The following is a 17,158-nucleotide window of genomic DNA, read 5'->3' as shown; positions in this document are numbered from 1 at the left end:
GGATTCAAAGCACCAAAGTGGGCAAGAGATGTTGGATAGAAAGAAAACACCTTTTAATAAAAGGGTGACATGATTAGAAGTTAGAAGATAGAAATAAGAGAAAGGGGGAATAGTAGTGTATACATTTTTCCATAATAAAATAAAAGCAATAACAAGACGGAAGCTTAGAAATTGAATGGCATTATTATGATGTATGATCAAATGATATGGTGAGTGGCATTAGATCAATATATAAAAACATGGAATAATTAATGATAAACTACAGCTTAATATAAATGTGTATTATTAGAAATAAATTGGTTTAATGTAATAACTATGATTAATTTTACTAGTTTTATTTGTATTAGAATATATGATAACCAGGTGCCACAGTTCACGCATTGATATGTATATGTAAAAAAAAAAAAAGAAGCTAGTAAATCATGGCTATTCTAAAACTTAATGGCCTTAATTAGAAGGAAATAATTGATGCCTAGATGAGTAAATATTGTCAATTATATTTCTATAAATTTATTATCGCATTGGATTGTTGCTATTGCCCTTTTGAATGGCACAGAATCTTTTAAGGCATGGGTGTCAAACTTGTCGTGTCACATGACATTTCACATTTTTCCCCATTCATGGAGCTGGGGTGGACGTGGCCTGCATGTGACACATCTGGCCTGTGACTGCGTTTGAACCCCGCTTTAAGGCAATGTAAACATTTCACATGTAAATTATGAATAAATAAAAGGCATCTATTTTAAGGTATGTCTGTTAAAGTCCTACATGGGTGTCAGTGTTCCAAATGTTTCCATTTGAATGTGACATACTACAGAGTTTTATAATTTAAAATTACTTGGACAAACTGTAGCAGACCTTCATCTTGAATTCTCTATGGATTGAGCAGAAACTCCTACTTTCATTTTAGATTAACCATCAAGGTATCTAATATCAAAAAAATACATGTAACTAATTTTAAACATGTCTGATGAAACTTGTGTGAGTCACACACAGCATTTTAAACTGAAATTGTTGAATCATTCCAAAATTAGTTAACCATCTTCTGATTTCCAGCAAGGAAACAGCTGAGCATATTGTTAAGAGATAAGCAATTTGTGTGATATTTAGGATAAAAAAAGAGCCAGTTTGGTGCAGGGATTAAGGCTAGAAACTGGTAGACTCTGAGTTATAGTCCTGCCTAGGGCATGAGACTAGCTGGGTGATCTTGGGCCAGTCTCTCTCTCTCTCTCTCTCTCTGCCTTAGATAGAAGACAATGAAAACCACTTCTGAAATCTTGCCTAGGAAACTCACCAGGAGTCAAGACAACCCTCAAGAGGCGCAGTGGCTCAGTGGTTTAATGACAGTGGAGATGACCTCAGTTCTGATGGCAGAGTGTCACAGCTTCTGTATATCTAACAGTTCAAAAGCATGTTCTTCTATGCAAGTAGATAGATAGGTACCACATTGGTGGGGAGATGAGCTGGTGCTCTGTGCAGGCAATCAGATTCCTAGCAGCTCTGAACCTTCCCAGTTGCAATGCCCATGTGTGAGGCAGTTCTGAGAGGGAAGGGGGCTTTGGGTGATGCTGCAGAAAGAGCCGCTGGACTTTCTCTCCGGTGCAAAGCCAGCTCGCCCTCCTGTGGCGCACCTTGGGAAGCATGCAAACGTGTCCTATAACAGGGCTGGTGCTTTGGCAAGCCAAACTACTACTCTGCAACAGCATTATGGTCTCCCGACTATTGTAACAATGCCATATGCTAACCACGACAACACAAGTCCACAGCATGGCCAATATTTAGGGATTATGGTTGTTATATTCCAAAATGTGTAGAAAGCAATAAATTATACTGTTTCCAACCAGACAAAGACAGTAACCCCGAATTCAAGTTTTATGCAGTCATAACATCCATAAATAATCCAAACAATATGTACTTTTATATAAATTCCTTTTAAAAATGAATATTCATTCTCCTCAAGAGTTCTTACAGAAGTCTTTGTAATAGTGGAATTCCCCCCAGCAAGATGATAGAATAAATGAAACAAAGCTTTACATGTTTTAATAAAAAAATCTTTACAATTTAACATGATTTTTTTCACATTAGTTAAATAAGACAACCTACATTAAAAATCTGTTCAGTTTGATGATGTTAAATTCCTGAGCTAAATTGTATAGGTAAACTGAATGCATTAATTATAGCAGCAGACAAAAACAGTTTCATACTAACACTGCCAGCAAAACAAAACTATGATGAAAAGGAAGGAGTGCCAAAATATGAAGGCACAATTGATCTAACTGGAAATATGCATTTAGCTTTATTTCATCAAATTACATTCAGCCACTGTCACTCAGACAACATAACAATGATGTAGTGATCCCTTGCTTTCAGGATCAAAATAACCAAATTTAGAATATTATTTTTCTTAATTTTAAAATTTTAGTGGGTAAAACCTTCACAAGACTTTTGGGAGTTTTCAACTATCCATACCCATTGCATTCACAGAAACTGAGATATCCTGAAGCTATTTTACATTTTAATTAACCCTACAATGAAGACCAAAATTACATATTTGCCCTCCTGGTTCTATTCAGCATGGGCAATCCTGGCCTATATTGCAGTCAGAGTGTTTAAAAGAAAAGAAAAACTGGTACAGTGGGCTACCTATACCATCTTAGCAATGATAAAACAGAAAATCTGTTTTTATACCATCAGAGACACTTCAAATTCTTTAAATAACACACATGAAACATATAGCAAAAGACATTGGCTCCTTATTAAAGAAGCAAATTCCATACTTTCCCCTGGTTAGTTTAGGTTTTGAAAGTATATTTTCTGAGAAATTTTGTAGATGAACAATGTAAAAGAGTATTTAAATCCAATAAAATCTAATATACAAATCTAGGTTCCAAAAATTGTGGAAATATAAAACACAGAAACTCTAGAAGTTGCAGTAACACATAAATAAAAATAAAATTATAATTATAAATCAAGTTCTTCCCCCATAGAAAGTTTAAAACTCAAAACTGTTCCCATAAAGGTACTTATTACTGTAATGTAAGCTTCTTACAAGAAGCAAAACACATTTGACTTCTTGGTTCCAGTCACAAAACCATATGCTAAAATTTATTCTGGCCAAGAAAGCAACTGTTAGGCTAATTCTCTATTTATGTGTGCAAAAAAATCTAGAAACTGAATATAGGTAAAATCAAGATCAAGAATCATGTGCATTTTTAGTAATACCAAATAAATTAATGTGCCAAATTTATATTGCTTTGTTGCACTTGCATTCGATGCAACACTGACAAGAAATCAAAGATGCCAAAGATTATGAAAATATATCCACAAAATTGGACTTTTGATCACGTCTGTTAGATACAATTTGCTTGATGGGAAATTCTTACAAGAGTAGCTGATCTGTTTCTCCAGTGGATTTGTGATGCATCAGCCTTGTCCTTATGACCCCTGAGCAAATTCATGGAGCACAATATGAAGATTTTTGAAAGCCTCTCTGAATAACTGGGTTTGTCGCAGCGCAAACCGCATTATTGTTCTTTTGTCTCTGCTTTTACTGTCTTCTAATGAAGCCGTTTTCATGTTATTCAGAAAAGTGAGGCAGGAAGTAACTTTTTGCCTAGATACATTCAGTCCCGGGACTGATAGAAGAGAATATAACCAGATTCTGAGTTTTTTGAAATGTCTGATGTCAACCCGTAGAAATCTTCAATAGCTTGGGCATCTATTTTCTGAAACAAAATAGAGGTGTATACATTTCTCAAAAACAATAATGTGTAATTTTGTAGCAAAACTATGACTCTAGCACCAGCATATTAAAAATAATTTGTCACTTGCAGCAACAGAAATATTTATTGAGAAAAACATGCATAATTATCAATTTTTTTAAGTAAATAACAGATCTATATCAAGAGCAACAAATTAAGTTGCTCCCAAATATTTCTAGTTTTGATTATCTAAAACCAAACAGCAAAAACATACAGCCAACACATTATGCAAGCAATGAACCATAACAATTCTTACCTCTACAATGTCATCATCAAAGAGCAGCCAAAAATCATGACTCTTTACAATAGCAATATAGTGTCCTCTGTTAGGTCCACTGTGAAAAGAAAGCAATTAATGCTATGTCATCTTCAAATTCAATATTATGTGGGTGAGGGGTTACATAAAATGATACTACAGAGAATCTTTGGTTAGCTATACAGCTTTTTTCTTAAAAAAACCAATATAACCTTTTTTGAAGATTTTTCTAAAGAAAAAAATGTGGCTCCATCCTGCTGGAATATTCTATCACTGGAGATAAAAATGGTTCTCACCCATTTAGACTTCTGGAAGGGTATCAAAACTTGCCTTTACTGGTTGGCCCGGACCCCCAAGGGGGACGCTCACTACTGGAGATGGCTGACAGGGTAAGAATATCTTATCCCCGTCCATCTCTTGATTCTGGTTCCAGTATGGTTTGAAAATCATAATCTGTGTAATTTTAATGTTTTAATATCTTAATTATTATTTTTTTTACTTATCTTGTAATTTATAAGCTACCCAAAATTACCGTATAGGTTAGATGGGCTGCATTCCTTGTGTGTCCAATCACACTTGGCCAATAAAGAATTCTAATCTAATCTAATCTAAAAAATGGGCTGCATAAAAATTTAATGAATAAATAAAGAAGTAACAACAAATATTTTTCTTGTTATGGAAGGTATAGAAAATTATACATCCAAACAATGACAGTTAATATCTTTTAAAATGCAACTTTCAGACAAAAAGTGATACTCAAATGAAGGCAATTAAAAGGGTCACTCATAAAAGCCCTTGAAATAATGAGAATTAAAATTATCTATTAATATTTAGATTATTAAAAAATGAAAAATACAACTTTTGTCCTGCAATGTCACTCGTATGTTAAGAGGTTATAAGGCTGTTAAAAGTAACATTTAGTGTAGTTTCAGTCATTATAGTTGTGATCATTAGACCAGGATTCAACATCATTAGATAAGAAACTCATGCTTCTCTTGCCCTGCTACACTCACCTCCATTTTAACTTCCCCTACCCATTTATCACCCTCCCCATGTCCGTCCTCTGGGCCATCCTGCACTCTACCACCTCCAGTTGACCATCACCTTCTCTTTTCTTCAGTTGCCAAGTTGCATCAGGCCTGGCTTTTTGCAAGGTGGCTGCAGGCCATGCAAGGCCTCGGAAAGGCCCTACGCAGCTGTCTTGCTCATGACAGGCCAGGCTGAATGCATCTCATTAGCAATAGGAGAAAGAACCCAATGAAGGTCAGCTGGGGGAAGGAGAGGCCACAGATACAGGGAGAGGTGGGTAGCAGGGGGAGTATTGCACAGAGTGGCATGCGCAGCAGTGTATGAGGTGGCAGAGTGCAAGATGATGAGGGTGCAAGGAGAACCAAAGAGCGATGAGGGTGGCAGGGGTATTGTAATCCAGGACAGTGACGGCAGAGAACATAGGGCACTAGGGCAGCTCAGAGCAGGACAGCCAAAAGGGCAGAGATGGGGAGGGGAGATGTGTGTTGTTAAGTGAGGACTATTGTATAAAAGGGGAGGGACACGGTGGCTCATTGGTTAAAATGCTGAGCTTGTCGATCGAAAGGTCGGCAGTTTAGCGGTTCAAATCCCTAGTGCCGCGTAACAGGGTGAGCTCCCATTACTTGTCCCAGCTTCTGCCAACTTAGCAGTTCGAAAGCACATAAAAAATGCAAGTAGAAAAATAGGGACCACCTTTGGTGGGAAGGTAACAGCGTTCTGTGCGCCTTTGGCGTTTAGTCATGCCGGCCACATTACCACAGAGACGTCTTCAGAAAGCACTGGTACTTTGGCTTTGAAACGGAGATGAGCACCATCCCCTAGAGTCGGGAACGACTAGCACGTATGTGCGAGGGGAACCTTTACCTTTTATTATATAAAAATGCTGCTCTACTCTACCTTAACAGCATGAATACTGCTTACTATTACTTTGAAGAGAAAATTTTTGAAGAAGAAATACAATTGGTTGCTATATCATAGGCAACCACCTATTACCATTCCATATTACCCAGACATACGGTAAATAAATCTGTATCACTCAGATAAGAATAAGGCGTGAGTTAAAAGGATAGAGTTACATGGATGCATTTCCTTATCTCATTTATACACCTAGCACTAATGTCACTTTACATATGTAATAAATTTCAAACTTTTAAGTTTAGGACTTTTAGCATATATACATACATAGCACTATTTTCCAATAAGTCAACAAAAACAGATTGTAATATATTTTATTACCTTCCACAGTGAACTACCACTGCCACAAGATCATACATTCTGTCAGGATTTGTGGCATCACCAGACGTATTAAACAGCCGAAGTTCTAAAGGAAATACTACCCTATAGGAGAGTTTTGTATATCGATGTAGCTGGTCCATGTATTTAAATCTTTTCAGATGGAGAGCAAGAATCATGGGCAGCTTTTTTACTTTCATTCTGAAACAAAATTAAACTGATCACCATATTTAATTAGATTTCAAAATCTATTTTGCTACCTGTCTGCAAAGTCACAAAAAATTAATAGAATTGTTATCAATTTATCTCAATATTACCAGTTGCTGAAAGTTTAAACAAGGCAATTACATAATGCAAAAACTCAAAATATGCAGTTAATTTATATTCCTATATATTGGTAATATTCAAAATAAATGCATATGGTACCTTTTGTGTGCTTCCTGTTTACTGCGACATTCTTCACAATAATATTTATATTCACTGCACAAGGTTTCTGTATTGCTAAAACCCCTAAAATGGGAATTTTAAAAAAAATGAATAATTTTTGAATAAATTATATTTAAAGTCCAACTACTATTACTCACTGAAATATTTTTCATACTGAAATGTATATGGCATATTTGAAACATATGCACTAAGTAGATAAGTGTTCAAGTTCAATTAAGGAAGAATATAAAAAGTGTTATGAAGTCTATTAATCTAAAACTGGTTTAATAAAACCATTTTACTTAATCTTAAATTTATATGCTTATGAGGACAGAATCAGAGATAAGTTATTGCTCATACCTTAAACAATGTGTGATTGAAGTGTTTTGTTCCACATCAACAGAAAGATCTAAAAAATCTTCATCTTTGCTGCTTATCTGCATGTTAAAAATAATTGTATAATTATCCATTTATATATATTTTTGAAAGACCTTAAAACTACAAATAGATGAACTAGCTTAAAGCAATAATGGTAATTAATAATGGTAATGAAACTTTTAACAAAATTCACTCTTCTTAGAGAAAGAATGCTATTATTTTCATCTCTCCATTTGTTAATATTCCACTACTGAAAGCACAGTAAATGCCATATAATTTCAGGGATTTTCTCTTGATTTATCCTTTTACACTGAAAGAAACCGATTCACTTCTCTTGGCAATTCAGTGGTATCTCAGTACTTATCGGTTCTGGGAGGCACAATAAGTACCAAAAACAATGAGTGCCAAACAATTTTTTCCCATAAGGAATAATATTTCCATACTCACTTTTTCTATATGTCATGTTACCTAACTTTTTTTATATTAAAAATTTAGATTACGTTACTATAAAAAAATCTTTGCACACAAATAAACATCTGTGGTACCATTCTATTAAGTCAGGCTATGAAAAAAAGTTTATTGAAATCACACACAACTCAAATTCGTATCAATATTTTATACTCAGCTTTTGATCCACGGCCAAAACCAATATTTTGTTTTTATATATTATTCGATCAGGCAGGGAAGGTATAATGTGGACTCTCTCAGCCAAAGAATTCTGACTGGCAGGATCCAGGAAGAGAGACTTGTCTCCTGTTGCCTTTGGGCAGACATTCTCCCTGCCCAGAGGTCAGGTGGGCCTCCTCTCTCTTGGCCTTTTAGAAGGTTGTGAAAACATGGCTCTGAGGCCTTGCTTTGGGCGCACAGAGGAATACATAACCATGGGGCTGGTTAGCATCCCGAAAGCCCTCTCCCCCTTTTAATTAAATTTTAACTTTGAATTTTAATCAGTCTTGGCTCTTTCTAAATTTATATACTGTTTTAATATTTTATTTGTACATCACCCAGAGTCCGTCTGCAAGGGAGATGGCCAGTTTCAAAATTTGATGAATAAATATTGAAAATTAAGACAGATTTGTAGAAGATGCTTACAGTTTCACAGGTGAGACACCTTGTTTCATTGGTTAATGTTCCCTGGAAGATTTCATGAACCCATGTTGGATCTGGGGAATTATTGTTTTCGCTGTCGATGCTGCCATTAGGTAGACGACCATTCTGTTTCTCCTGTTTTTTCTCCTCTTGCAAAATATCTGCCACTGTATTCAGCAAATAGTTCAAAAATTCATGTGCATCTTGCTGCATATAATTGTCAAACAGCTCTATAAAAAAAATTGATACGTTTAATCTACTTCTTGGATAGATACTGTAAGTACATTTAAAAAGCAATTGCTGGGAACAATGTCAGAAAGCTTTACACACATCCTGCCAAACCAACTTTCTATACCATAGAGCTCTCATATAAAGCAGAATGTTGAGCTATCTAAGCTTTGAGATTGAATTTTGTTCAATATTCCAACCAAAATCTCCCAACTTTACTTCATACATTTAGTGTGATCCAAAACACCCTAAAACCAACTGCAACAGGATGGAACGTATATTCTAGACTCCAATACTTTATATTATTTCAGGCGTGTTATTGGAACTTGGTTCTATATATACTTAAACTTTCAAAAATGGGAGAGGGGTGTTCCTTTTTATCCCTGGCGTCTTTCTAGGAGCATACTGAAGAAGACTGAGAATATTTTTCAAACAACAGAAAAGGATCTCTGCCGTACACAAGCCTTCCACCCAATAGTAGATATGATCTATTATTTAATATGATGCTGGGAAAAGATGTAGCTGCTTTAAAGAGCTACAGATAGATGCTTTCTTGGATTGAGTGCTCAAAGGACTTGCTAGAAGCCAATCCAAAACAATGCACAGCTCCAATGCCTATGAGAATAGTAATTTTTTCAGCAATTGCCTGATGTTTTGCTCCTCACAACTGCTTAATAATTACACCTGTAATTCACCTATGGGCTTGTCTTAACTAAGTAGACATTGAATCAAATTAATAAAATGGTATCCTTTAGGAATAAACAGGTGGTGTACCCCAAGATATAAATGATTTGTTCAAAGGTTGGTCAAATGAAATAGTCATGAGTTCCTTATTCCATGCAAAACATCTTCACAATGCAATTGTATTTGAGGAGCAACAATAAACCAAAGAGACAAATAGGTCTCCAACTGGTCGCTTGTAAAAAAAAAAGTTTGCATCCTAACAGAACTGAAGAATTTCACTAAAGGAGAAAGTTGCAAATGTATAAAATAAATAAGCATGGTATCTTTCTGAATCAGTTTAACAAATGTTCAATTCCAGTTGTACAGTTATTTTTAGAAGTTGGAGAATTTATGCTTCTGTTATTGGCAATATATTGTTTCATTTTCTCCCTCCTTGTTAATAATATTTGTGTGAAGCTGAGGGAAAGGTCATCTGAAGATCGGCAAGCTAAAAACACAGTTTCACTTCATTTTCATTTCAGTTAGAATAAACTGAATAAGTGCCTGGAATTAGTAGATAACAGAAGTTCTTTGAATGAATTATCCCATTGTTGTGAATGATAATGTCTCACTTGTATTGGATAGAGTACCTAGTCTAGTGTGCTAGCTGTGCATTCTTGAGTAAGGGAGAGAGCAACCTATATCTGTGAGCAATTATTTTCAATAAGTTATTCAGAGGCCTATTGTGATTGCTTTTTACTAATAGGAAAAATCTTCAGTATCTACAAATCCATTTCTAAACTCTATTCAAAACACTGGTGTTTACAGTAAATCATAACAACTTTAGCTTCCTTAGGGATTTTCAACGTCATCTTCTGTGTTACCATTTAGACACCAAGTTAAGACTGGTTTTGTTTACCAGAATGTTTTTATTATATTAGTTGTGCTAATCAAATTCAATTATTTTGTAGTCTTATCAAAATTTTACTGACTGCTATTTTACTAAAACTGTGTCTTCAGGCATTTTCAACCTTTCTTCAATCAGATGCTATCAAGCATTATCTTATTTGTTTAAAATAAATGTGTTGTAAGGAAGATTGGATTTAGAAAGAAAAGTATAGGACTTTTATGACAAAACTTTAAAGGTTTGGATTATGAAGATAAGTCCAAGTAAGAATACTGGGAACAAATCAATGAATAATGGAGAGAAAATGCCCATTTTATGGTTAAATTAGTTAAAGGCAAAGTCTTCACAATGACAAAATAAAACTTTACCATTCTCTTTTCGTAGTCTTGTTATGAACTTTTTAGGAGGTATCACTCCAACTTTCTTCTTCTGGGTGGCTATACTGTGGAAGAGATCAGCTAAGCAGGTGAGAAGACTCTCTTTTTTTCTGGGCTGACTCTTGTATGCCAAGACTTTCTCTCGAAATGGTCGACAAAAATAAAGTGCCTGAAGAACTGAATTACAGTAGCATGTATTTCCAAACTAGAAAACAAATTGTCAATTAAGTTAGACTAAGTAAGCAAATGGCATGCAGACAGAAATTTGTTAAAGCATATTATGAATTTTTACTTTCCTTAAGGATTCTCCAATTGACTTAATAGAAATTATACTGTTCTGAAAAGCATTACCTTAGCATATAAATTAGAGTTACAGTTATGGATAATTTGTGACCTGTATCAAGATTAAATACATTAAGCATTGTTCATTACATTGAATTCATTAAAATTAATTTTAAAACATTATAGTCACTTTTATTATTATTTTCTCAAAACTATCAATCTCTAATGTACTGGCAAACCATTTTTCAACAACTTTCTTATTTTACATTATTAATTCCACTTTTTTCTAAGCAAGCAAAACATGAAACTTACATTTACTAAACCAAAATAATGTTCATTGACTGGGAATTGTTCTGGACCAATTTCTTTCTCTAAGGCTGAGGCATTAGCGCCCTAAGAGGAAAAAAATAGTATTTAGGAGCAATTGTTAAATTATTTTCTGGCACAGTTTGATTATATAAGTTAAGTAGTTTATTGAAGAAAGAACTAAATAAATTGTGGGAAGCAATAATAATGGTATAATTTGTAACATTTTGTAAGATATAAAATTTCAAGCAAATTTGATTAATAAATAATAGAGTTCATGGTATACCAAAAAGGAAATTAGACTGGCGTGGCCATTGTTCCCAGCTTAACTTTTCCTATAATACTAATACAAACACATAAATTGTTAATATTAGTTATAGTATAAAGAATATTTATCCATGTAATTAGCTTTTGTGTGTATATAGGTAGATGAATCTTCTACCAGGCATCTATAATTATGGTTAATGTTACTATTGTAAACTGATTATTTTTCCAATCAGCTATATACCTAACATTAATAGACTACATGCTTTTCTAAAATTAAAAAAAAACCAAAATATATTATAGAGCTGAAAGATAAAAATCAGAACCCAAAGGTAACAAACACTAGAAAAAATTTTTGGAACTATATTTAGTACATAATGGAACTGATATGGATAACATAATTTATACCACAAGGTATTTTCACTTATACATGTATAAAGAAAAATGAAAATACAAATTGTCAATTAATATGAATTTTTAGATTAAATAAATAAGAATCCAAAAGGTAATGTTTACATTAATAAAAATATTTCAAATTGTTATGTTTTGAACTCCCCCCCCCTAATAACGTGTGTTTGCACACATGTATCATTCTTGCACTAATGTTTCTGGATAGAACGTATGATATCAGGCTATCTCTAAAAAAGAAATATTTTTCTAAAGTTATTTCTGAAATTTCTTGCCGCAGTTGTTAAGTGAATGACTGCAGTTGTTTCTTTAGTAACATGGTTCTTAAGTGACTCCTGCTTCCCCATTGACTTTGTTTGTCAGAAGGCTACAAAAGGTGATCACACCAGGGCACTGCAATCATCATAAATATGAGTAAATTGCCAAGCGTCTCAATTTTGATGACATGACCATGGGGATGCTCGAGTATGAAACACAATCATAAGTGACTTTTTTTCAGTGCTGTTGTAACTTTCACTAAATTTAAGTCGAGGACTACTTGTATTAGAAGAATAAAGACAAGATTTGTAAAAAGGCAAGTGAGTAGTTTTAGCAAAACACTCAACGAAGTCTCACATGATATTCTACTAGAGAAGGTGACAAATGTGGATTGGGCTTTACTATCATTAAATGGATACAGAACTGGATGTACAATCATATTCAATGAGTGTACAACAATACCCTACTTCAAACTGAAGGGAAACATCATGGGAAATATCAGAACTTGTAGGACCTGAATGAATGAGGAGTCATAAAATATGATAATAAATTCTGCAGATAGGAGGAGGAGAGTAGCTAACATTTTAGAGGACAGCATTAATAAGTTGTAACACTAGACAAAAACCTGAATTTTAACAGCAACAAATGCGAAGTTCTTCATCTGGGTAGGACAAATCAAAGACATAAGTACAGGATGAGAAGGGCACATCTGAAGTGTATATGCAGAAAAAAATCTGGGCACCTTAGTGGATCACAACCTGAACGTGAACCAACAATATGATTCAGATGTAAAATAAGCAAAATCCTCGGCTGCATCAACAGTGGTACCAAATCAAGACCAATAGAAGTCATTCCTTTTCTTCATTTTGCATTAGTCAGACCGCTCCTAGAATATTGGATTCAATACTGGATTCAATTCCAGGCACTATATTTTCAGAAGGACATCAATAACCTAGATTATGTCTAGATGAGACATGGTAAGGGACTAGAAAGAAAAACTGTTAAAGGTATTGGGTGTGTTTAGCCTGAAGAAGAGGAGAGGAAGGAGAAATATGATAAGGGCAGCCCTTGTTCAGTGACCACTTTTCTAGCTACCATTTGGAGTAATGACAGTGCTGAACTTACAATGTTTCTCATAGTTGCAGCTATCACAGCATCCCCATGGTAACGTGACTGCAATTTGGGCACTTGGCAACCAGCTTGCAATTACAACAGCCAGAGAATTCTGCAGTCAAGTGATCACCATTTGCAACCTTCACTGCTGGCTTCTAACAAGCAAAGCCAATGGGGAAGCCAAGAGGAGATGGAAAATGGCAATCATGTGACTACAGGATGCTGTAACAGTGTAGGATTTGCTTAATGGCGGCAACTGGAACCCTAACCCTTACTCCAAGTGACGCACATAATTTGGAAATTATTCTTCTATTAACCCAGGCTAGAAGTACATTTTTTTTTGCAGTCCATCACATTATTAGCATATATTTGGCTCACAATCAACTACTTAATGTTATTACTAAGTCAACTACTCCATCCTATACTTCATTTTGTTTCCTACTTGAAAAAGTTGTAAAGATATGGTAAATTTCATTATGTTACTTCAATCCATTTCTTTAACCTGCTAAGATCATTTTGAGGTTTGTCTTCTAAGTTATTAACTCTCATTCAGTTTTGTACCATTTGCAACTTAGTAAGCATTCCTTTCATCCAATTATTAACACAATTGTTGATGAAGTACACTCAAAATGTATCTTTGTGAAACCCAATTAATATAATTTTATTTTTATTAAACTTATGTAACCATATTGACGTGTTCTATTGTCCTCCATTTTTCCTAATTGGAATTCTTGGCAATTGTGTGCTATTGGTCATAACTGCATATCCATATACATTCATCTTTACCAATTTTTGGGCCACCCCAATAGGAAGGCTTTTATTGTTTCTTATTCCATTTACAGGTTCTTATTTTAACCAAAAATGTCTAACTCTATGTAGAAAGAAATCTTCTTAGGGATTTCCTACCTAAACTTTTTCACCAATCTGCTGTTATTCACTGTTTTCTCATTAAGTGATCTCATTCTCTGGAACCTGTCTATTTAAATCATTATTAGTCTTTGCTTATTAAACAGGAAACAATAATTCCATTCCTATTTGGCAATCAGCAGCTCTCAGGACACTGTACTTTCAATCCACAGCTACTCAAGAAAATCACAGTTCCTCACAGCTCAGCACATAATCTATCAGAGAATATAGTAGCTTTCTGCAGTCCCTATCTTCTCTTTTTCTTGTTACTTCACTTGAAAAGCACCTGTTACGGTAGTTATCCTTGTCTTCCTGGTTACTTACCAAGCATTTTTGGTATTATATTTTATTGAATAACTAGTCAGAATCCCTTCTTGTTGACTGTTATTGTGAAGATTATATATAGCTGCAGAAAACTGATAATTCAATATAATAATTTACAAGCCACTTTGATCTGGGTAGCTGTCTTGAGAATACCGATTTTCATACAATATTGCTAACTAATCTGAGAAAGTTAATACTAACAAAAATGATTGTTTCATTTATGATTTGGAAAAAGTAATCTAAATGAAAGGCACAACCTACAATCTTTATGCAACCCATTTATGCTTCTTGGAATCACTCTAGAGTATGGGATTTGTTTAAAGGGCAGAATGAACAAAAGAAAGTAATTTGTCTGAGAAATAGGGGACTGTGTAAGGTAAATGTATTATGAATCAACTAGACCTAGATAATAATTTACAAACATCTGTAAAATAATAACTATTTTGCTTCCTGAGGAAAAGGAGCTTTTAACTGCTTCACAAAGAACTTTTTGCATTACATTGAAAGAAACAACAGTATAATCGCTCTAAACATCTCCATACTTATTTTAAACTATACTGCCAAAGAGTAAAGGATGAAATAAAAAAACACAATCAGCACACCCAAAGGTGTATATAATACCTATTCCTCTTCTAAATCATATTTCATAAGAAGGTCTGCTACTAAGAGACTTTGACGTGATTAGGAAGATACTTTTAAAAAATTGCAGACTGGTTAAAAATCCAGAAATGCCGTATATATATAAACATAAAAACACTTCACTGTTCTGCTGCACTACTGAACCATTTTCAACAAGTTGGGACAGATCCCATCATCCTTCTTGTTTAAAACTCCATATTGCAACACAACCCCTCTACTACTACATGTGCCAAATTTGTCCTACCTAAACTTCTCCTTTCACCACCACACCCACCTCCAAAATTCTTCTCCTTTCCTCAAGTTTTCCTGTTTTTCTGTCATTCCTGCCTCTTCACCGTCTCCAGAGCTTTGAGCAAAATTGAGCAACATCTCCTGGGAAATGCTCTTGATAATTTGCAAGGCATCAACAAGTTATTTTTTTTCCCCCCACCAAATTTCAATACGAAGTTATTCCTCTTCCCCCTTCCCCCCCACACCTTTAATTTGGCTAAAACTGAATTCCTAGAGACGACTTTGATGAGGAAATCTCACAAGATCCGCTCCATACCAAATTGCAGGGTTGGATTTCTTTAGGTACGAGCCTTTTGCCCCAAGATCAAGGTATTGCATCCCATCAGGTATCATTGCACACCTGTTTCGAGATCGCCTTCTATTAAGTCTAAAGTGCCCTTTTTGACAGGTATGTAAGACTGGTCTGATTCCATGGGCTTTTTACTTGGGAGTAAATTTGTAGGAGGAGGACGCAAGTCTCCAGTTTCTGGTGCCTGGAAGAAACCCTTCTCAGGGAAAAGGGGACCCCCAACGTCCCCCCCCCACATCCCCTTGACACACACACCCCGCCCTTCTCAATGGAGCGTAAGGCAGGCACACCTTCGCCCGAGCTCCGCCCAGATTCCCCCACCCGCCGGCCCGCCTCTCACCCCGCCGCGGCGCCTGGGCCCCAAAGGGCGAGCGAACGGGGGAGGGGGGGGCGCCACCTCCCCTCGCACTCACCATGGTACAGATGGAGGCTATTTTGGAGACTGTCATTAGGATTTCCATCCGCGCAGCGCCATCTTCTCCCACCCAATCACAACGTCGAGGCCGGCCGGGGGAGTCCCGCCTGAGGAGGAAGGAAGAGGGCAGCCCGGCGGCGGCGGCGCCACCCTCAAAAGCAGCTTAGAGCGGAACCCACCAAGGGCTCCGCCCGCCTGAACGAAACGGCCCCGTCACCGATCCGACCGTCGAAAGGCGAGCGGCACGCGCTGCTCGACGACTTCCCCGTCCTGCCCTCGGGACCAACCGTCCCCTCCCCGCTTTCGCTTCTGGCAGGATCCGCGCGCGCACACTCACACGCACACACGCGCCCGCGCGCGCGCCACTGCGCGGACCGGCCCTTCTTCCGCCCACACATGCGCGCGCGCCTGGTCGTCTCTGCGGGCTGCACCCTGGATTTCGCCCCGGCCCTCGAACTCAACCAATCGGGTTTGGCTATACCAGCGCTCTCCCTGTCCGGCCTTGCTATTCTAGGTCTTAGAGATACCCGGTTCCAAGCTGCTGGGTCTTGTTTTAATGGCAACGGGGGTGCCGAAACACCTGGGATCGCGCCTCAAGCCGTGCTCAAATTTGCTTGGGTACTAACGTGGGTTGTATAAGCCATGATTTATGGCTTAATAGGCTATGGGATAATCGTCCAGTTGGCGTGTTATCTGACCATTGGCTTAGCATGATGAAATATCACAGCCAATAAAATCCTCACAAGGATTCACTTCTATCAGCCGAAGGTTTATTTATTTATTTATTTATTTTAATTTGATTTATATGCCGCCCTTCTCCGGAGACTCAGGGCGGCTTACAATGTGTTAAGCAATAGCCTTCATACTTTTGTATATTTATACAAAGTCAATTTATTGCCCCCACAAACTGGGTCCTCAATTTACCTACCTTAGAAAGGATGGAAGGCTGAGTCAACCTTGAGCCTGGGGAGATTCGAACATGCAGTAATTGCAGGCAGCTGGATGTTAACAGGCTATTAGTCTGCTGCGCTACCAGGCTCCTCAAATTTATCCGCTTAGCTTTGACTATAAGGGGATATAATATATAATATGTTATATAATATATGGAGATGTGGTGACTCAGTGGGTAAGATGCTGAGCTTGTCGATCGAAAGGTCGGCAGTTCAGTGGTTTGAATCCCTAGTGCGTAATGGGGTGAGCTCCCGTTACTTATCCCAGCTTCTGCCAACCTAGCAGTTCGAAAGCACGTAAAAAATGCAAGTAGAAAAATAGGGACCACTTTTGGTGGGAAGGTAACAATGTTCATGCCGGCCTCA

General features: G+C 36.6%; 1 protein-coding gene across 1 annotated transcript; it reads right to left on the bottom strand.

Moving 5' to 3' along the window:
• Window positions 1-2,001: 2,001 nt before the first annotated feature.
• USP12 (ubiquitin specific peptidase 12) lies at window positions 2,002-16,104 on the bottom strand. The gene is made up of 9 exons (XM_070943886.1): window positions 15,841-16,104; window positions 10,942-11,022; window positions 10,339-10,552; window positions 8,176-8,402; window positions 7,066-7,142; window positions 6,706-6,789; window positions 6,283-6,480; window positions 4,018-4,096; window positions 2,002-3,725 (listed from the first exon to the last, which is right to left on the bottom strand). Exons 1-9 carry the CDS (start codon window positions 15,886-15,888, stop codon window positions 3,624-3,626), a joined length of 1,110 nt encoding a protein of 369 aa, XP_070799987.1. The 5' UTR covers window positions 15,889-16,104; the 3' UTR covers window positions 2,002-3,623.
• Window positions 16,105-17,158: the final 1,054 nt, after the last annotated feature.

The sequence above is a fragment of the Pituophis catenifer genome, unplaced genomic scaffold, assembly GCF_029215685.1.
Source record: "Pituophis catenifer annectens isolate HBS135680 unplaced genomic scaffold, rPitCat1.0.hap2 SCAF_4, whole genome shotgun sequence".
Taxonomy (NCBI): domain Eukaryota; kingdom Metazoa; phylum Chordata; class Lepidosauria; order Squamata; family Colubridae; genus Pituophis; species Pituophis catenifer.
This window is presented reverse-complemented; position numbering and strand designations above follow the sequence as displayed.

Bases quoted from the DNA above. Each gene is read 5' to 3' on its own strand.
- USP12 (XM_070943886.1), bottom strand. From the start codon at position 15,888: ATGGAAATCCTAATGACAGTCTCCAAAATAGCCTCCATCTGTACCATG. The intron at 8,403-10,338 runs GTAAAGTTTTAT...TTTTTTTTATAG, and splicing joins AAGACTACGAAAAGAGAATG to AGCTGTTTGACAATTATATG. The intron at 4,097-6,282 runs GTAATAAAATAT...TTCTTTTCACAG, and splicing joins GTGGTAGTTCACTGTGGAAG to TGGACCTAACAGAGGACACT.